The 15,682-nt window shown below is 40.5% G+C and overlaps 1 protein-coding gene across 5 annotated transcripts in view; it reads right to left on the bottom strand.

Moving 5' to 3' along the window:
* Nucleotides 1-15,682, bottom strand: part of NEDD4L (NEDD4 like E3 ubiquitin protein ligase) — a 198,622-nt gene that overhangs the window by 105,341 nt on the left and 77,599 nt on the right. For all 5 annotated transcript variants that reach the window (XM_064438503.1, XM_064438502.1, XM_064438505.1 and 2 more), the window contains exons 3-5: nt 9,940-10,021; nt 3,219-3,257; nt 317-370 (exon numbers count right to left, since the gene is read on the bottom strand). In XM_064438503.1, the coding sequence (XP_064294573.1) occupies nt 317-370; nt 3,219-3,257; nt 9,940-10,021 (175 nt within the window). The remainder of the gene's footprint in view (nt 1-316; nt 371-3,218; nt 3,258-9,939; nt 10,022-15,682) is intronic.

Below are 15,682 nucleotides of genomic sequence, written 5' to 3' on the forward strand. Positions count from 1 at the left end.
AAGCAGTTGCTTTGTAACTAAAAGGGTTGGGACTTCATCAGTTTGCAGTGCAGAAGCCTGAGGACGAGTACGAAGAGGTTTTCACTGTCAGAATACTGGTTTAAGAAGGACCATTTTGGTCTGCCCCAGCATGGTACTACTTTTCTGTTTAATGTTCTATTAGTCCCAAAACCAGATGCCTTTTATGCTTCTTTCTGCATTTCTTGGCACACTTAAACAGCAGACAAAAACACGCCTTTAAGATGTGCTGTATTTTCATCACCCATGTTACACGGATCCTTGTGATTAGTCAAACACAATCAAGAGAAGCACTCACCAATCTGTTTTCATCAAACACTTCAAACAGGAGACGATGATTGGTTGGGTTTACCTATAAGAAAATTCAAATAATGCCACTTTAGGGTCATTACCTTGATGATAACAATATACGAACAAAATGTTCGCACAGTGAGTAAACAAAGGCAAACAGAACAGGACTAACAGGTTTTATGTAAATCTTTAGTTTTACTTAAACTGGAGCACTAGGACACACTGTTTCTAAACCCTGCTGCAACTAGAAATAGCCAGGCAGTTAACACAGAAAGCTCTAATTTACTGCGTTCAATGCAAGGCAGTCACTGCGTTTCCCTTACTACGGAAAGCTCCGAAGAGAAAAGGCATGGCTGCTGCGCCCGCCGAGCTGCACGCAACCACACGGCCGAGAGGAATTTGGAGAGGACATGCCTGGGCAGACCACGGCTGCTTCTCCCTTATGTCACCCCACTATGCGCTGCACCCAGGAAGGGCTAACGGGGGCTTCAGCTGCCTCGAGCACACCAGCAAGGCTGACTTCATCCCAGGAAAGGTGGCCTGGCCGAAGAGACAAGCCCTCTGCTTGGAAACAAGTCCCAGACTGGACTGACTACCAGAGCTCCCAGAGTTTTTTTTTCCTTCTACAGCTGCAAAGCTCAACTAAAATGTAGGGAGCAAGAGTTTTACCGTAGTTCTTTCAGAATTTCACAATCGTCTGTATTTCAGACTATCGCTCACCATGTCGAGCCCATTTATCACACAGGCCTGTGGAAAACCCAACAGAAGTCTCTCCAACACTTGAAAACAGCAAATATACCTCCAGAAAATTGTTTACACTGAAGTAAGCTTAAGCAGAAAGACTGCCAACATTTAAAAGGAAAAAAACAAAAAAAACCAAAAAAAAAAAAAGAACCCTGGCTGGAAGGCAAAACAGCCACTATTAAATGAGAAAAAAGTTCTGTAGTATTTGATCCGCTTGATCCATTTTTTCAGAAAAACTTTATAAGCTACTATGTCCAACTTGTTTAATTATGAAAATTCAGAAACAATATTCTGGAATGGACTGATAGTTCTGTGGGGGTGGCGATGGACTTCCCAGGCTTGAGAAAATCAGAGATTTGCGACACAAGAAGGGTATGCATTACTTCATATATTCACATTACTGGTTAGGATTGTCAGGATGTTTCAACAGAGCTTCTAGGAACTGTATCTGTAGTTTAAGCAGCACAAACTGTGGCAGTTTTATGTATTCTCTTGTGCTGGGAAAAGTAAGTTATTAAAAAGCATGCCTTGAACAGTACCGGTTAAAATTATAAGCACAAATATACGTAATGAGCTTGCTTAATCCTGAGTAAATGTATTTCACTTTAAAACACATTAATTTGTTCCTTACAGTCTGTCTTACGACTCCGCATGTTTATGAGACCAGTATTCATACAGGTGGAGGTGAGGTCACCCATTTCTGAATCACTTATGTGGTCGGGATCAAATCTGGGAGAGCCTGAAATGCCTTCAGGCAGATAAACAGTCGAAAACTTTACTTCCCCTTTCTGTGCGATGCTCGAGATGGTAATCTCCCCATATAATCTGTCCTCTGCACTGAAGGCACCGGCATTTGAACACTCCACCATAATACGCTCTCTTGCTAGGGTCACGACTCTCTAGTAAAATTACAGTATTAAAATTCCTCTGCATTTTTACAGGCAGGTAGCTTAAATTACCCCATGGTAGAGACAGCTCTATAATGAGAGGTGTGCAAGCATCAAAAACCATTGTGATGAAAATAGAAAGCCTTCAGCCCAGTTGTAATTTAGTGTCTAGACAGTTCCTATGGACGCTGCATAACTTAAAGTGTAAGTCCATATTTCGCCCTCTGAGTACATTATAAAAATAAAGATGCTTCATTAGATAAAGATTATTTTAGGTCTATGTCACCCAGTTGCAAAACCTAGAAAATCTATTTGGTACATGTTTAAAAATAAAAATTCCACTTAAACCTTGAAAACCTGTGTATTATTAATTATATTGGTGGGAACTATCAATCTAAAAGATCCTAAAAGCAGGACAGCCAACTAAGGCTCTATAAAAAAATGTTCGATACGATACCCATTTTTAACAACCTACAGTGACATCTTTTCTCAAACAGCTGTTTGAGATTACATTTTAAAAACCACTGTAATTCTACCTAACCTTCTTTTGTGAAGGTTACGGCTGTTCTAAAATTAAGTCGTCATTCTTTGGAAAAATACTTTCAGCAACTAAATAACAAAGTTGTTATTGCCCTTCTCATTTATATTAAGTTGGTTTGGATAATCACTATTTTAACTCCTCCTTTACTGATTTCAGGTATTTAAAATTATTTTTTCTGATAAAAATCACTCCGTTTTAGTTATAAGTTGCTTTTCATTTTAAGGAAGATCTAGAAAGATTAAAATGAAACTACAAAAAAGAGCATATTTTGACCTTTTTGGCAACTAACATAAAGGCCAAGAGAAATTTTTCTATCTTCCTTATCTACATTTGTACTTCACTATTTTTTGCCATGATAACTTACATTTCATACAGCTCTCGGAAGTAACTCCGATTACTTGCCACTGCGTTAACATTTTAAAACCACAGCAAACATGCTCTGCTAAAAATACTTTTTCATATAAAAAGAATTTTAGATTTGTCAGATGAATTAACTCTAAACTTACTCTAAATAAAATCTCAAATGTTAAACAGTCCATTTTTACTTAACCTTACCCCAATTTCTGCTGATCATTCCATCACTACAGAAACAGAAGACCAATTACAACTGGACAAGCATTTTTTTATGTAAACATATAGACAACAAATAAAATATAAGCTTCTTCGCAACTTTATAAAAAAACCATGCGATTAATTGTACATATTATAATAATGATCGCAAGTAAAGGGAAACTTACTCTAAAATAAAATTCTTCATTCCATTTTGGATTCAGTGTCTGTAAAAGAAACAAACATATTTACATACTAAAATTGCTTTAGGTTTGACATTTTGCAGTTGTCAAAATATGCATGCAAGTGACAATTTTCTAGACAAAAAAAGGAAAAAAATGTATTTTTAAAAAGTTGAAAAAATATTGCCATCAAATTATTTAGAAATTCTCTGAGTAAACCAAACGTGGGAGGATATTTGAGTCAGATGATCCTAAAACAGATTTTAGGTATAAATAGGGTTCTGAGTAAAATGCAAATCACTGAGAACCTATCGAAACGAAACCTGAAGACATTTCATTCTCAAGATTCATTTAAACCCAAATGAAAAAACAAAGTATTTTTCAAACACAAGGACAACTTTAGGGCTACAAAAATAAGGAGAGATTTATACTGTAAATAAAACAGGAAAAAATGGAAGTTAGTTCCTTTGAATAGATGTGATATTCTTCCTAATCTCCCCCAAGATCGTGGAGGATTTTTATTTTGTTTTAATAACCTGACTAAAATATGCATATAGAATGCAATCTGAAGGGAGCTCAAGCATGAAATAATAAATTGATAAAAAAAATATATTAGAACTACAAACATTAATATTTTGGGCAATTCAAATTTGGCAATTTCAAGTTTAAAAACAAGCGTGATATGTCCAATGGTTTGGTTTTCAAGCCAAATCATTCCCTCATTCTCTCACATAGCAGAGATTTACCAGAAGAGCTGACACTGAAAATTGGCTCTACACCCACCAAACTTTTGTCAAAGCAGAGAAGAATCTTGGCAGTTTGTCTTAACTCCTTGATATAGATACATTTATCCTGTCCAGGACACAGTGGCTCACTACACTGCATTTCTCCACAAAATGGAAATACAGGAGTCATAGTGTAGCTCAACATGCACTCGTACAACCCACGTCATGCTGACAGCTGTACGTCCTCCTGTCCCCTTCAAACTGCGCCTGAATCTCAACCCAACCTATGTGTAACTAATTATCAATGAAATCAAATACTGGAACATGGAAAGGCTGTTCTAGAAAATTTAGGGGGGAAAAAGGAAGAGAAAAGGAAATAATACCATTTTAAAAATCAAACTTTAAACCTATATAAACTACTGTGCAGGTAGGTAACGGCTGTACTCTCAGAAAAGTTTTACCGGTTTATCCTAAACAATCTTATGACAGAGCAGGGAACTATTTCATGCAAGGAAAGACCATTGTAAAGGGTAAATGAAAAGAATCAGATGAGTATAGCTGAAGGGTAGGGATGGGGGCTGAGAGAAACTTCCAGCTTTTTTGCCTTAAGGAGCACAAAGATATTCAGTAAAAAAAACCCCACAGCTGTTATTGGCAAGAGAAGTTCCATTTAATTTATACAAATGAAGCACGGTCTTGTACAGAATTTGAGGGCATTACTGTCCATCAATAACGCATTCGTTTTGAATGCTGCTAAACCACAAATACAAATTTCAGGAAATATCTGATGTATTAGGCAGCACAATTTTTGTTAAATGCCCCGGTAACTGGCAGAAACGTCTTCCACCTTTACAAGTCAAACAACCAGTAGGTCAAGTCAGAAAGTACAAACACTAGAATCCTAGCAAAGGAGAAAAACATTTGTAAAGAAAGGCTCCAGAAATAAATGCATGAATAACTTCATAAAGGATATTAGCAGGGAAACAACAACAAAAAGTCTCATCAGCAAAAAGAGCTACATCCTAAAAAGGGCAAGCATTGTACAGATAAAGAACTGCCAAGAGTCAAGCTGAGTTAGATCTTCCACAGGATATTAGAACAAACACAGAGAAGGTTTTTCAGCCATATAAATAAAATGAGAACACTGAAAGAAATGATGCTACTAAGCAATGAAGCTCAATGGGGAGACATATTTAGGTATGGAAAATTATGTTTAACGTTACATATGGGAAAGGCAGAACAAGAGGGATTGCGACGACAGAAGTTGTCACAATGGGTGTAGAAGTGAAGTCTTCAGAGCTCAGTGCAGTCAAACTGAGGGAACTGGGTAATCTGCATCCGGACTTTTAAGGGAACTGACGCATGAAGTCACAAGCCTAGTAGCAGGAATTTAAAAAACAAACTAAGCATCGAACAAGACCGTAGGAGAGCAAACAGCAGATAGAGCTGCTTCTGCTGCAGAAAGGAGAGAATTCCTAACAGGCCATTCAAACGCAGCTCCGAAAGGGAACACAAGGCATTTATCAGATTTTACTGCTGGAATAACTAAACGTGTGGAGGGAGGTAAATCAAAACCAAAAGCCTCAGAAATTCAACATTGCTAGATCATGCCAGATGAATCTGAAATTTTTCTGATAACTTTATTTTTTTCAAAGTAAGGAAACAATGTGCATTTAATCCCTTAGGCTGTAACTAAGCACTTCATAAGGCTAGGTCCAGCTGTACAGTAGGATACGTATCAAGACAACTGCACGGGGAATGTAAAAGGAGAATAAAAAGGGGAAACCGCAGTCCCTCCTGCCTTCTCAGAGGCGCTTCCTGCAAGACAGTGCCACACAGAAGGCTACCCATTGAACTGAGGAAGACAAAAACGAGTAGAAAAATAACAAGCTAGTGAAGGGTTAGATGCTGTCATGTTAAAGTTACAGAGCGGAAGGAGATAACTGGCAGTGTCTTTCAGAAACACTCCTGAGACTGATTTCACTCAGTATTTTTTTGTTAATGATTTTAACTCAAAATCAAGATATACTAAGGATGTTTGCTGTTTATGAAACAGAGATGGCAAATTGCATAGGAAGAATACTGCTTTGAGGGCAGAAGTCTTGAGATGAAATTTAACAATTCAAAACAGAAACGACTAACTGGAACTTTCCGTTAGATGAGTTAATATTACTATTATGGAAATGACTGAGGAAGTCCAGGCTCTAAGTGACAGTTACAAGAAACAGTGAAAAAAGGCAGATGCAGTCCCAGGAATACATCATAGAATCGTTTAGGTTGGAAAAGACCTTTAAGATCATCGTGTCTAACTATAAGCCTAACACTGCCGAGTCCACCACTGAAGATGGTGATCATCATCTCGTCCTCAGTCCTCTGCTTACGTTTGGGCTGTGGTGCGAACTTTGTCCTTTTCCTTCGGAGGGCAGCGCTAAAGCCATGAGTTTCTCTCTTCCTTGATACAATCAATACAATACTTTCACATCTCTACTATTTTTTTTTTAAATTTGCGGTGGTCTTCTCAGAGGCTTTCTTATTCTCCTTTCACAGGGATCCAAGGCTGGTGAGTACTACTTCAGATCAGCAGTAATGTTATGACCTTATTTCCAATCTAATGCTCTCATTTCGACCTCTCCTAACTTTTTGCACTACAGACATTACATTTCAAATGTGTAGGAGCTGAATATGCCACATCTTTAGTAATCATGCCTTTACACCAGCAACATCCTTCCAGATAGGAAAATGTTATTAGAATAAGAATTAAGAAATTAATTTTAAAAATAAATACCTTAAAAGAAATCAGAAATTGGGTAAAACTCTGGATGTGATCGTCATTATTTCCTAAGAAGCAAGGGGGACAAAAATAAAGTCCTATATCCGTGTCACCCTTCCTGTTTCCTCTCCCCCCATTTCACGGACTTCCTGCAAAGGATTTCTCTCCAAGCCAAAGGATCCTTGCACCTGCACGACCTGCATCACATCCGCTCTGCTATCGTAACTGCCCTGAGTTTCGGCCAGCTACGGAACTGTTGAGGATCTCCAGAGGTCCCTTCTAACATCTAAACCATCTAGGCTCATTCTTCCATTTCACTGAAGTGGAAGGTGAAAGATGAAAGTCTCCCACCCATCCTCAGGCACTTGCAGTTAACAGAAGCTGCCATACTGTTTTAAGACAATAAACAAGCACTACAAGAACTGGACTCGTCTAGACAGTGTTTTTTCAGTAAGCCATTATTCTTCAGGAATCCTGAAGTATACATTTTGCAAACAAGCCCAGGTAAGCGCCCTAGTGAGGCCACACCTGCAGTGCTGCATCCAGTTCCGGGCTCCCCAGTTCAAGTAGGACAGAAAACTGCTGGAGAGAGTCCAGCGGAGAGCTACGACGACAATCAGGGGGCTGGAGCATTTCCCCTCATGAGGAAAGGCTGAGAGACCTGGGTCTGTTCAGCCTGGAGAAGAGAAGCCTGAGGGGGCATCTCATCAATGCTTATCAATATCTGAAGGGTGGGTGTCAGGGGGATGGGGCCGGGCTCTTTTCAGCGGTGCCCAACGCCAGGCCAAGGGGCCACGGGCACAAGCTGGAACACGGGAAGCTCCCCCTGAACATGAGGACAAACCCCTTCCCTGTGCGGGTGCCAGAGCAGGGGCACAGGCTGCCCAGAGAGGCTGTGGGGTCCCTTCCCTGGAGACATTCACCCCCCGCCTGGACGCGGCCCTGTGCCCCTGCTCTGGGGGTGCCTGCTCCAGCAGGGGTGGGACGGGGTGAGCTCCAGGGGTCCCTGCCAGCCCCCACCAGTCTGGGACTCTGAAAGCGAACGCACAGACTGTTCATAGGGTGCAAGTGTTCAAACGTCTCCAACTTCCACCGAGTTCTCTCCAGACAAAATGAGTTGCCCAGTTAGTAGCTGGTAAAGTCTGAGCCTGCACTGCTATTGATCCAAAGTTCCTACAGTGGTCCAGATTATTTTTTAAATAAGAAAATAAACCTTCACCTACATTAATTTTATTCTTTTCATCTACCCTTCATAAGGTAAGAAAGATTCATCAGTACACAGACGCAGGTGTACTGATTTAATAGTTTCTCATGAATATTGCCATTCCATAATAAGGCAATCAAAGCCAATCTCGTACTTCAGCAAGAACACTTCAGTTGGGGATTCTGTAATAGCCTGAAAATGGCCCATCAAGCCTAAGCATTTTCCATTCATATGATTTCAGGAACAGGACTTGATCCCATGCAAAGGCACGACAACAAGCACACTCCCTACAAAAACAAGATCTGCATATCGTAGGAAAACCTCCCACATACTTGTACGGAATTGGCAATAAATCTTGACCCTATTTAAGGAAACTAAAAGTGCCACAGTTCACATTGTTACTATAGCAACAAACTAGGCACTCCTTTTTGGAAAAGTTAACATTTTTCCCACAAATTTTGATGTTTAAAAACTTTACCAAAAAAAAGCTAGATGGGCTATAAAGATCGTATTTAAAAGGAGTCAATGAACGTAAAAATGCGGTTATGAAAGAAGTACCAATGGTTAACCAGGAAATCTTTAAAAATTACTTTCCAACTCAGCACTTATCAGGCCACATCTGGAGTGCTGTGTACAGTTCTGGTCCCCGCTGTACAAGAAGGATGTGGACAGGGTGGAAGGCATCCAGAGAAGGGCCACCAAGATGATCAGAGGACTGGGAAGCTGCCATAGGAGGATGGGCTGGGAGAACTGGGTTTGTTCAGCCTTGAGAAAAGGAGGCTCAAAGGGGATCTCATCCCCGTGTACCAGTACTTAGGGGGTAGCTACAAAGAAGATGGAGGTTCCCTTTCTACAAGGAGTCCCATGGAGAGGACAAGGGGGAATGGACACAAGTTGCTCTTGGGGAGATTCCGATTGGACACAAGAGGAGAACTCTCCACAGTGAGGACAGTCACCATTGGAATAATCTCCCCAGGGAAGGGGTTGACTGGGCCACGTTGGACACCTTTAAGAGTCGTCTGGACAGGGTGCTGGGCCATCTTGTCTAGGCTGTGCTCTTTGCAGAAAGGTTGGACTAGATGATCGCTGAGGTCCCTTCCAACCTGTGATTCTCTGATTCTGTGATGAAACATGCCCTGGGTCCTGTGAAAAGTTTTGCTTGAATCTTCCATGCTTCCAGGATTTCATATCGGTTTTCTTATGACACCTAATGTTCTGATTTTAGAACAACATCATTCTATGTTGTGTTTTCAATAACAAAATTTTCCTCACTATTCTGTATGGCAATAATCATTTCAGTTGAATCATTGTTGATTCTAAATATCTTCATAAAAATGACAACTCATTATTTTTCCTTTACTTTTCACATGGGTTATGGCTTTTTTCTTCTCTGCCATCACTACCAGTAAATTAAAAAAAAAAGAAAAAATATTTCTTAGGGGCCTGATAATGACAAATATCCCCTGGTAGAATTTTTTTGTTTGCGTGGAATGAAATATAGCAAACAAAGAAAATGTAATTTTGGTTCTAATTTAAAGTGAAAACATTTTCAGTGCATTTCCAGGCTTTTCTTATAGCATATCTTCTGTCATTTGGCTATTTTAAATACCCATGTTAGGAATATATTTTGAAAATTGAAATTTTGAAAGGGAACATTAAGAAATCATAATTTTTGCTAAAAGTCAAATAAATGACAAATAAAACAGTTTCTTAATTCTTCATTTCATCTATGTCTTTCATTAAAGACTTTGATAAAAGAAACAGTGAATGACATAATGAGATTTGATAAGCCCAGGTTTACAGAATGATGTGCAACACATTAAGATTTTTTTTCTCTTGTTCTCCTGTCAAGAGATCATGCACACTGAAGATGCATGCACTTGTTTTCTTATTTTGGTTTAAAAAAATACATTATTCAGTTGCTATACATGTACACAGCAATTTAAGTAAGTTTTATATTATGTTATAGAATTGTTTTCCAGTATTCTTAATATTTCCAAAACAATGGAATAAAGAGTACATACATACCTTTTTAATAGTTTTTGTCTGCACAAGAGCAAGCTCTCTGTTCTCATCTGCTACATACAAGGAAAGCTTCACATACGGGTCACTGCAAAAGAAGATGTCATGTTTAATGGGAATATAATTTTACAGCCAAATATAACTTCAGTATAAAACTGTTATTTCATTGGATAACAATAGCAGCTCTAAACACTTCTAGTGAAAGTGTTTTCAGTGAAACCTAGCAACAAGCTACCGAAATATTTAAAATATGTGTTTGAATATGATCAATTAAATACTGACAATAGCATTAAAGATAACTTGCAGCTTTGTCCCCTTGCTACGGACAAGAACCACTTGCTTGCATACAACTTATGCTCATGAGCACGCACATGGCAGTCCATTAAAATGACTCAAGAAAAAATTTGAGCCAAGGGTTTCAGAAGAGGCTCGCTCTAACTAACCACTTGAGGTTGACAGGAAAGGGAACACGAATTGTCTTGAAGAAATGGTTCCAATTTTATTGAACCATAAAACCAAGCTGCATGGTATCAGTGGTGATACCAGTATGGCCCTTCTGTCCATCCGATACCCCTGCCCAGATCCCGAGCTCTCCTACCCACTCCATGGGTCTCCTCCTCACCAGCTGGTCCACTATGGTGCCTGCCGCAAACAGACACTCGTACACTCATCTCACAGGCAACCCACACTTGTGGGTCCCCCGCAAATGCTGTCATGGACCCTCTCCACATCTGGTACCCTTGCCTGGACCAAGGGCCTCCTACTCCCTGGCTAGTCCAGCTTGGGGTATGTTAGTGAATGCCATGTGTACTCTCCCACGCACACCAGGCCTGGGGGAGATACAACAGATACTCACTCTGCCCAACAGCCAGCACCCAGACTGTGACCAGCAGCCCCGGCTCAGGCACTGGCATGGAGCCCCTCATCTGCATCTTGGATCATCTTAATGAAGAAGATGCTCCCACTTTCTGCATGCCCTTCCGTCCCAAACGCAGGCCCCTCCATCCCGAATAGCACACTGACCCCGCTTCAGCTTATCTGGCCTTTCTCATTACCGGGTCACTGAAGACCAAACACTATGATAAAGGTTTGCGTAAATGCTTCAGCCTTCATTCAAATCCAATTTCCAAGGTCAGTGAAGCAGGGGGATCATTAAATTTGCAGCTATGGGGTATTATAACTGCTACCTTGAGCTCTGCAGAGTAGTAAGTAGAACCACTACTTGAGCTACTTTCCATTAGAGTTTATCGGCACTTTGGGAAAGCCTTGCCCACTGTTCCAGAACCAGCCAGCATCAACAAATCTGGCCTCAGATCTCGCCCCCAGCCCCTCCTCTTCTTTTCAGAAGGAGAAGTAAGTAGAGATATTCCAGAGACCATAGAGCACTCTATGTCAGACACCTTTCAGAAATAAAACGGGCCCCTAAAGGAGGTCACTGCTTTCACCCTAAGTCCAGCTGCTTATAGCTGTTGCTGTGCTGCAGGTTTCTGTCCTCCTAATCTGTGTTTTCTAATTTCTTTCAGCATGTAGACAGCTGCTACCTGTAAGGAGTGATGTGGAAGAAGGCTCCATGACACCAGTATGAGATGACAGTCTGCTAGATCCTTCCCAGTGCCAGCAGAAAAAAACTGCATTTGTTGGGAGCTCTAAACATTAGAGGACTCCACAAGATCTGAAAAAGGGAATCTTGTGTGCTACAGCAACCTGAAGCATGCTAGTGTGGTTTTGCAAATAATAGATTTAAATATAACCTTTCTTTTATGGAATAAACTAGCATGGCCACAAAAATGATCTGAGAGCTGCAATACCCCTCCTACAAGGAAAGGCTGAGAGAGTTGGCGTTGTTCAGCCTGGAGAAGAGGCAGCTCTGGGGACACCACCTTGCAGCCTTCCAATATATGAAGTGGCTTACTTCATATGAGAGTGAGAATTTTTAACCAAGGTCTGTAGTGACAGGACAGGGGGCAACAACAGCTTTAAACTGAAAGAGGACAGGTTTAGACTGGACGTAAGGAAAAAATGTTTTACAGTGAGGGTGGTGAGGCACTGGCACAGACTGCCTGGAGAAGCTGTGGATGCCCCATCCCTGGGGTGTTCAAGGCCAGGCTGGACAGGGCTCTGAGAACCTGGTCAGTGGAAGGTGGCCCTGCCCGTGGCAGGGGGTTGGAAATAGATGATCTTTGAAGGTCCCTTCCAACCCAACCCATTCTACAGCACTATGGTTCTATGTTGAAAGGACCCAACTGGGAAGAAAAAAACATCCTGCAGAAACAGAATAACTTCGTACAGGAATGTTAGAAAGTAGGACCAGCGCAGTGCCTCTGCTCAAAGAGAGGAAATGGGTGGAAGAATAAAACCAAGACAACTGCTTTGATGCTTCCCCTTCAAGATTGCAGCACAGTCAACTGGATGCCAGTCTAAGGTTTCCTGAAGGAGGGATAAACAACAGACATTCAGATTACCAACCATTTTATTTAGCGATTCAGACCCTCTCAAATATGTTTCTCTGATGCTTTATAAATTTTAAAAACAATTTTGTGACAGTATCACTACAGAATAATCAGCAGTTGAGTGTTCATTACACTAGATGCTTAATTGGAAAATAAAATACCACAGGAAGGTGAAAATAAAGTAAGAATATACAAGACCATCTTGGATTGATTATTGTATCAGTAGATGTGCATAAATGCATCTACTTAAATAGCAATTAAATTCAGCATTAAGCACCAAGGTTTAAAAGAAAACAAAGCAACACTGTGATTAAAAAGAAATGCTGATACTACTTTGGATTGCTTAATGCACTGTGCTGCCTAATATTTACTGGCAAAATAGCCTATTACAAGAAGCAGTAGAAACCAGATACCCATTGCAGCTTGCAGTTTGCAGCATGGGGGAGGAATCAAACAGAGCCTCTCTGACATAAGCCAATGTGAAGAAACAAGTTTGTATGGAAGAAGGAGGACTAAAGTCAAAATTAAGGACCTCATAGGGCTGTGAAATGAAAGTCTTAACCCTAGCACTGCACAACATTAAGACCCTAAGAATGACTGCTGACATGCGAATCCACAGAAGCATTTAGGCACGTTTGTGGATCTCACATTGAAGCTTTTCTGCAGGTCTCGCCCTTAGTCTTAATTCAATGCTTAAACACTTAAGTTCATGTCTAAGAATACAGTTTTGCCTTCAGTTTTAGCTGCTCTAAGTCTGCTGCTGCTGCTGAAGTTAGCCTATCCTCTCCTTTGTCCATACATTCCTGCATCACTGCTAGTCAATCAGATCAGACAGCTGATGTGGCTGAAAAAAACACCACAGAAATAATAACGGTAATAATTACAAAGTGAGATTTTTCAGATATAAAAGTTCCCAGAAGACAGGGAGGAATAGAAATGGGATAAGGGGCGGGTAGGGCCTCACTTTCAATGGAAGCGTGGACTCAGCTTAGCTTAAGCCAATTGTAAAACCTCACTCTTAAGTCACTTCTGGAATCGAAGCCTAGGAAGTGTAATAATACTTTGATAGCAATTTTACTGCACAGGACATTGACAGTCATATGTAAAACTGAAACAGATCATATGGGTATAGGGGGACCTACACCTAAACATTACACTATTAGCTATGCACACTTGAAAAATGAAGTGTTCTTAAAGACAAGATTCTCTAATGCTAAATAGGTGGGAACAACACTCTCCCAGTTTTAAGTTACCAATCCATACTTGGGCAATGCTGTCTTCATGAACCCTTAGAAATACTAGAAATTCTTAATCCTAAAACATCCTGGATGAACTCTGTCTACAGAAAATGAAGAACTATGAGGGTGGCAACAGATTCTTTAATATACTTTTTTTAAAAACAAGAGAATAATTAAGTTTATTACAAATTTCAGTAAGAAAATTTTGCCTTTAGTGAACAGAATGTTGACATCTCTGCCCACTGTAAAAGTTGGACAGATGGTCAGACTAAACTGTACTAGCAAAGTTCTCACTCCTGAGTGTGAGGTGGGAATTCATCTGAATGATGAGGTATTTGAGACCATCCACTTACGTGCATTCATTTAGTTAAACTGGACACGTAGCAGACAGATACTATGAACCTAAGTAAGTGGACAGTGCTCTGCGTAAAGGCGTCCGACACCCCCCGCTACCCCGGCCACCTGCTCCAGCCTTTGCCTCGCCCCTCTTCAACGGCAGAACACCTCTGCACGGCGCCGTGCGCAGGGACGACTCGGAGGAAGGACTCGAGTTAAGCGCAACAGGCGGTGGGGAACGAAGAGGTCACCTTCCAGCCCAGTCAGTACCCCTCTCATTTCAGTGTGCAAGCGTGCTAACATTTGCTGTTCTGGGAAAGAGGACACGCATGAAGAAGCATCAAGGGAAAGGGCAGAAATTCTTATTTTTAAGTCACTATGTCATCTTCATGTTTTCTAAAGTCTCCCACCTGACTTAATCTTTCAACAGATTAAACATTGAAAATAAATAGAAAACACCACTTGTTAAGGACATCTTTAAGCCACGTGAAATGCAGCCCCAGCTTGGGGTTTGGGTTTTATTTTTAGCTTTTTGATAGCAATGAGAATTTAAAAAGAAAAAAGGAAACTTTTAAATAGAGCATAAGGAAACAAGTTAAGAGGAAAAGAAACAAGACCTGAGATTTACCACTACAGTTTCTTATCCAGAAGCTGTGACTGATGTCATTTGATGACAGCTTATAGAAAAAGTTGTTTAAGTCACGTTATCTTCTTTACATACTGCTAAATTCAGCATTTCATTCACAACTCTGGAAGCTGCAGCTGCCTAAACAGATCGGACAGTTGGTATTTTTTTTCTGTGCTTTGAACTTGTGATCTGTCCTAAAGAGCTGTGAAACTTCATGCGAAAGCTCTAGGAATGGAAGGATCAGAGAGCCAAACTCAGCAACCAGTGGCAGGCACAGCATCTCATTCACAGATTGTAGCTTCCAGGCCAAAGTTTCCTTAAAGAATTTAGTTATGTGAAGAATAATCACCAGACACACAACTTCTGTTCACACCATCATAAAATAAGAGGACAGGAGTATCAGATACCACAGAACAGAACACTAAATTTGCAACCGTTTTCTTCTCCACTCAGAATTAGCCATAAGTAAGAAATATTGTTGAAGTCTATTAGGTTGCTTCTCTCACCGCATAGTTCTAACTAACCCAGCAAAAGTTCACAGGAAATCATCTAACTTTTTTTCATTAGGACGCAATTATCACGGTAGTCACACTGAGTCATGGCAAGGGCTAAAACCAGACACGCTTCCAAAATCACAACTCTGGGTGTCTTCTGTATCCAGGTGAAACATGGACTGAAATTTATTTTCAAGCACCATACATACCAGTTTTTAGTTTAAGAGAGACTGCAGGAGCCAAATGCTCAAGGAAGCATTGCAGTCAATCCTCTTGAGCTACATCTTTGTTCCGAGAAAGCTGTGGTTTTACATCAGCCAATTCACAGGAAGGTCTTAGTGAAAACAAGACAGTTTGTTACAGCTTATGGGTTTCAGCCAATTCCAGTGGGGATGGGGTTCTAGCACATCTAATTTCAGTGAAGTTACGTCTAAATTAAATTGAAATATAGCAAAATAAATTGTTTCTCAGTCAGCAGATCTTAAAAAAATAAAATAATTTAAAAAGGGATGACTCAGGTGTCTTTCTACTGCAGTATCTAGCCCTCCAGAGTTCAGGAAGGCTTATTAGTTTCAGCACAGTGCTGCACTGAGCTATTTCCAA

This window comes from Phalacrocorax carbo, chromosome Z (genome assembly GCF_963921805.1).
Source record: "Phalacrocorax carbo chromosome Z, bPhaCar2.1, whole genome shotgun sequence".
NCBI classification, from domain to species: Eukaryota; Metazoa; Chordata; class Aves; order Suliformes; family Phalacrocoracidae; genus Phalacrocorax; species Phalacrocorax carbo.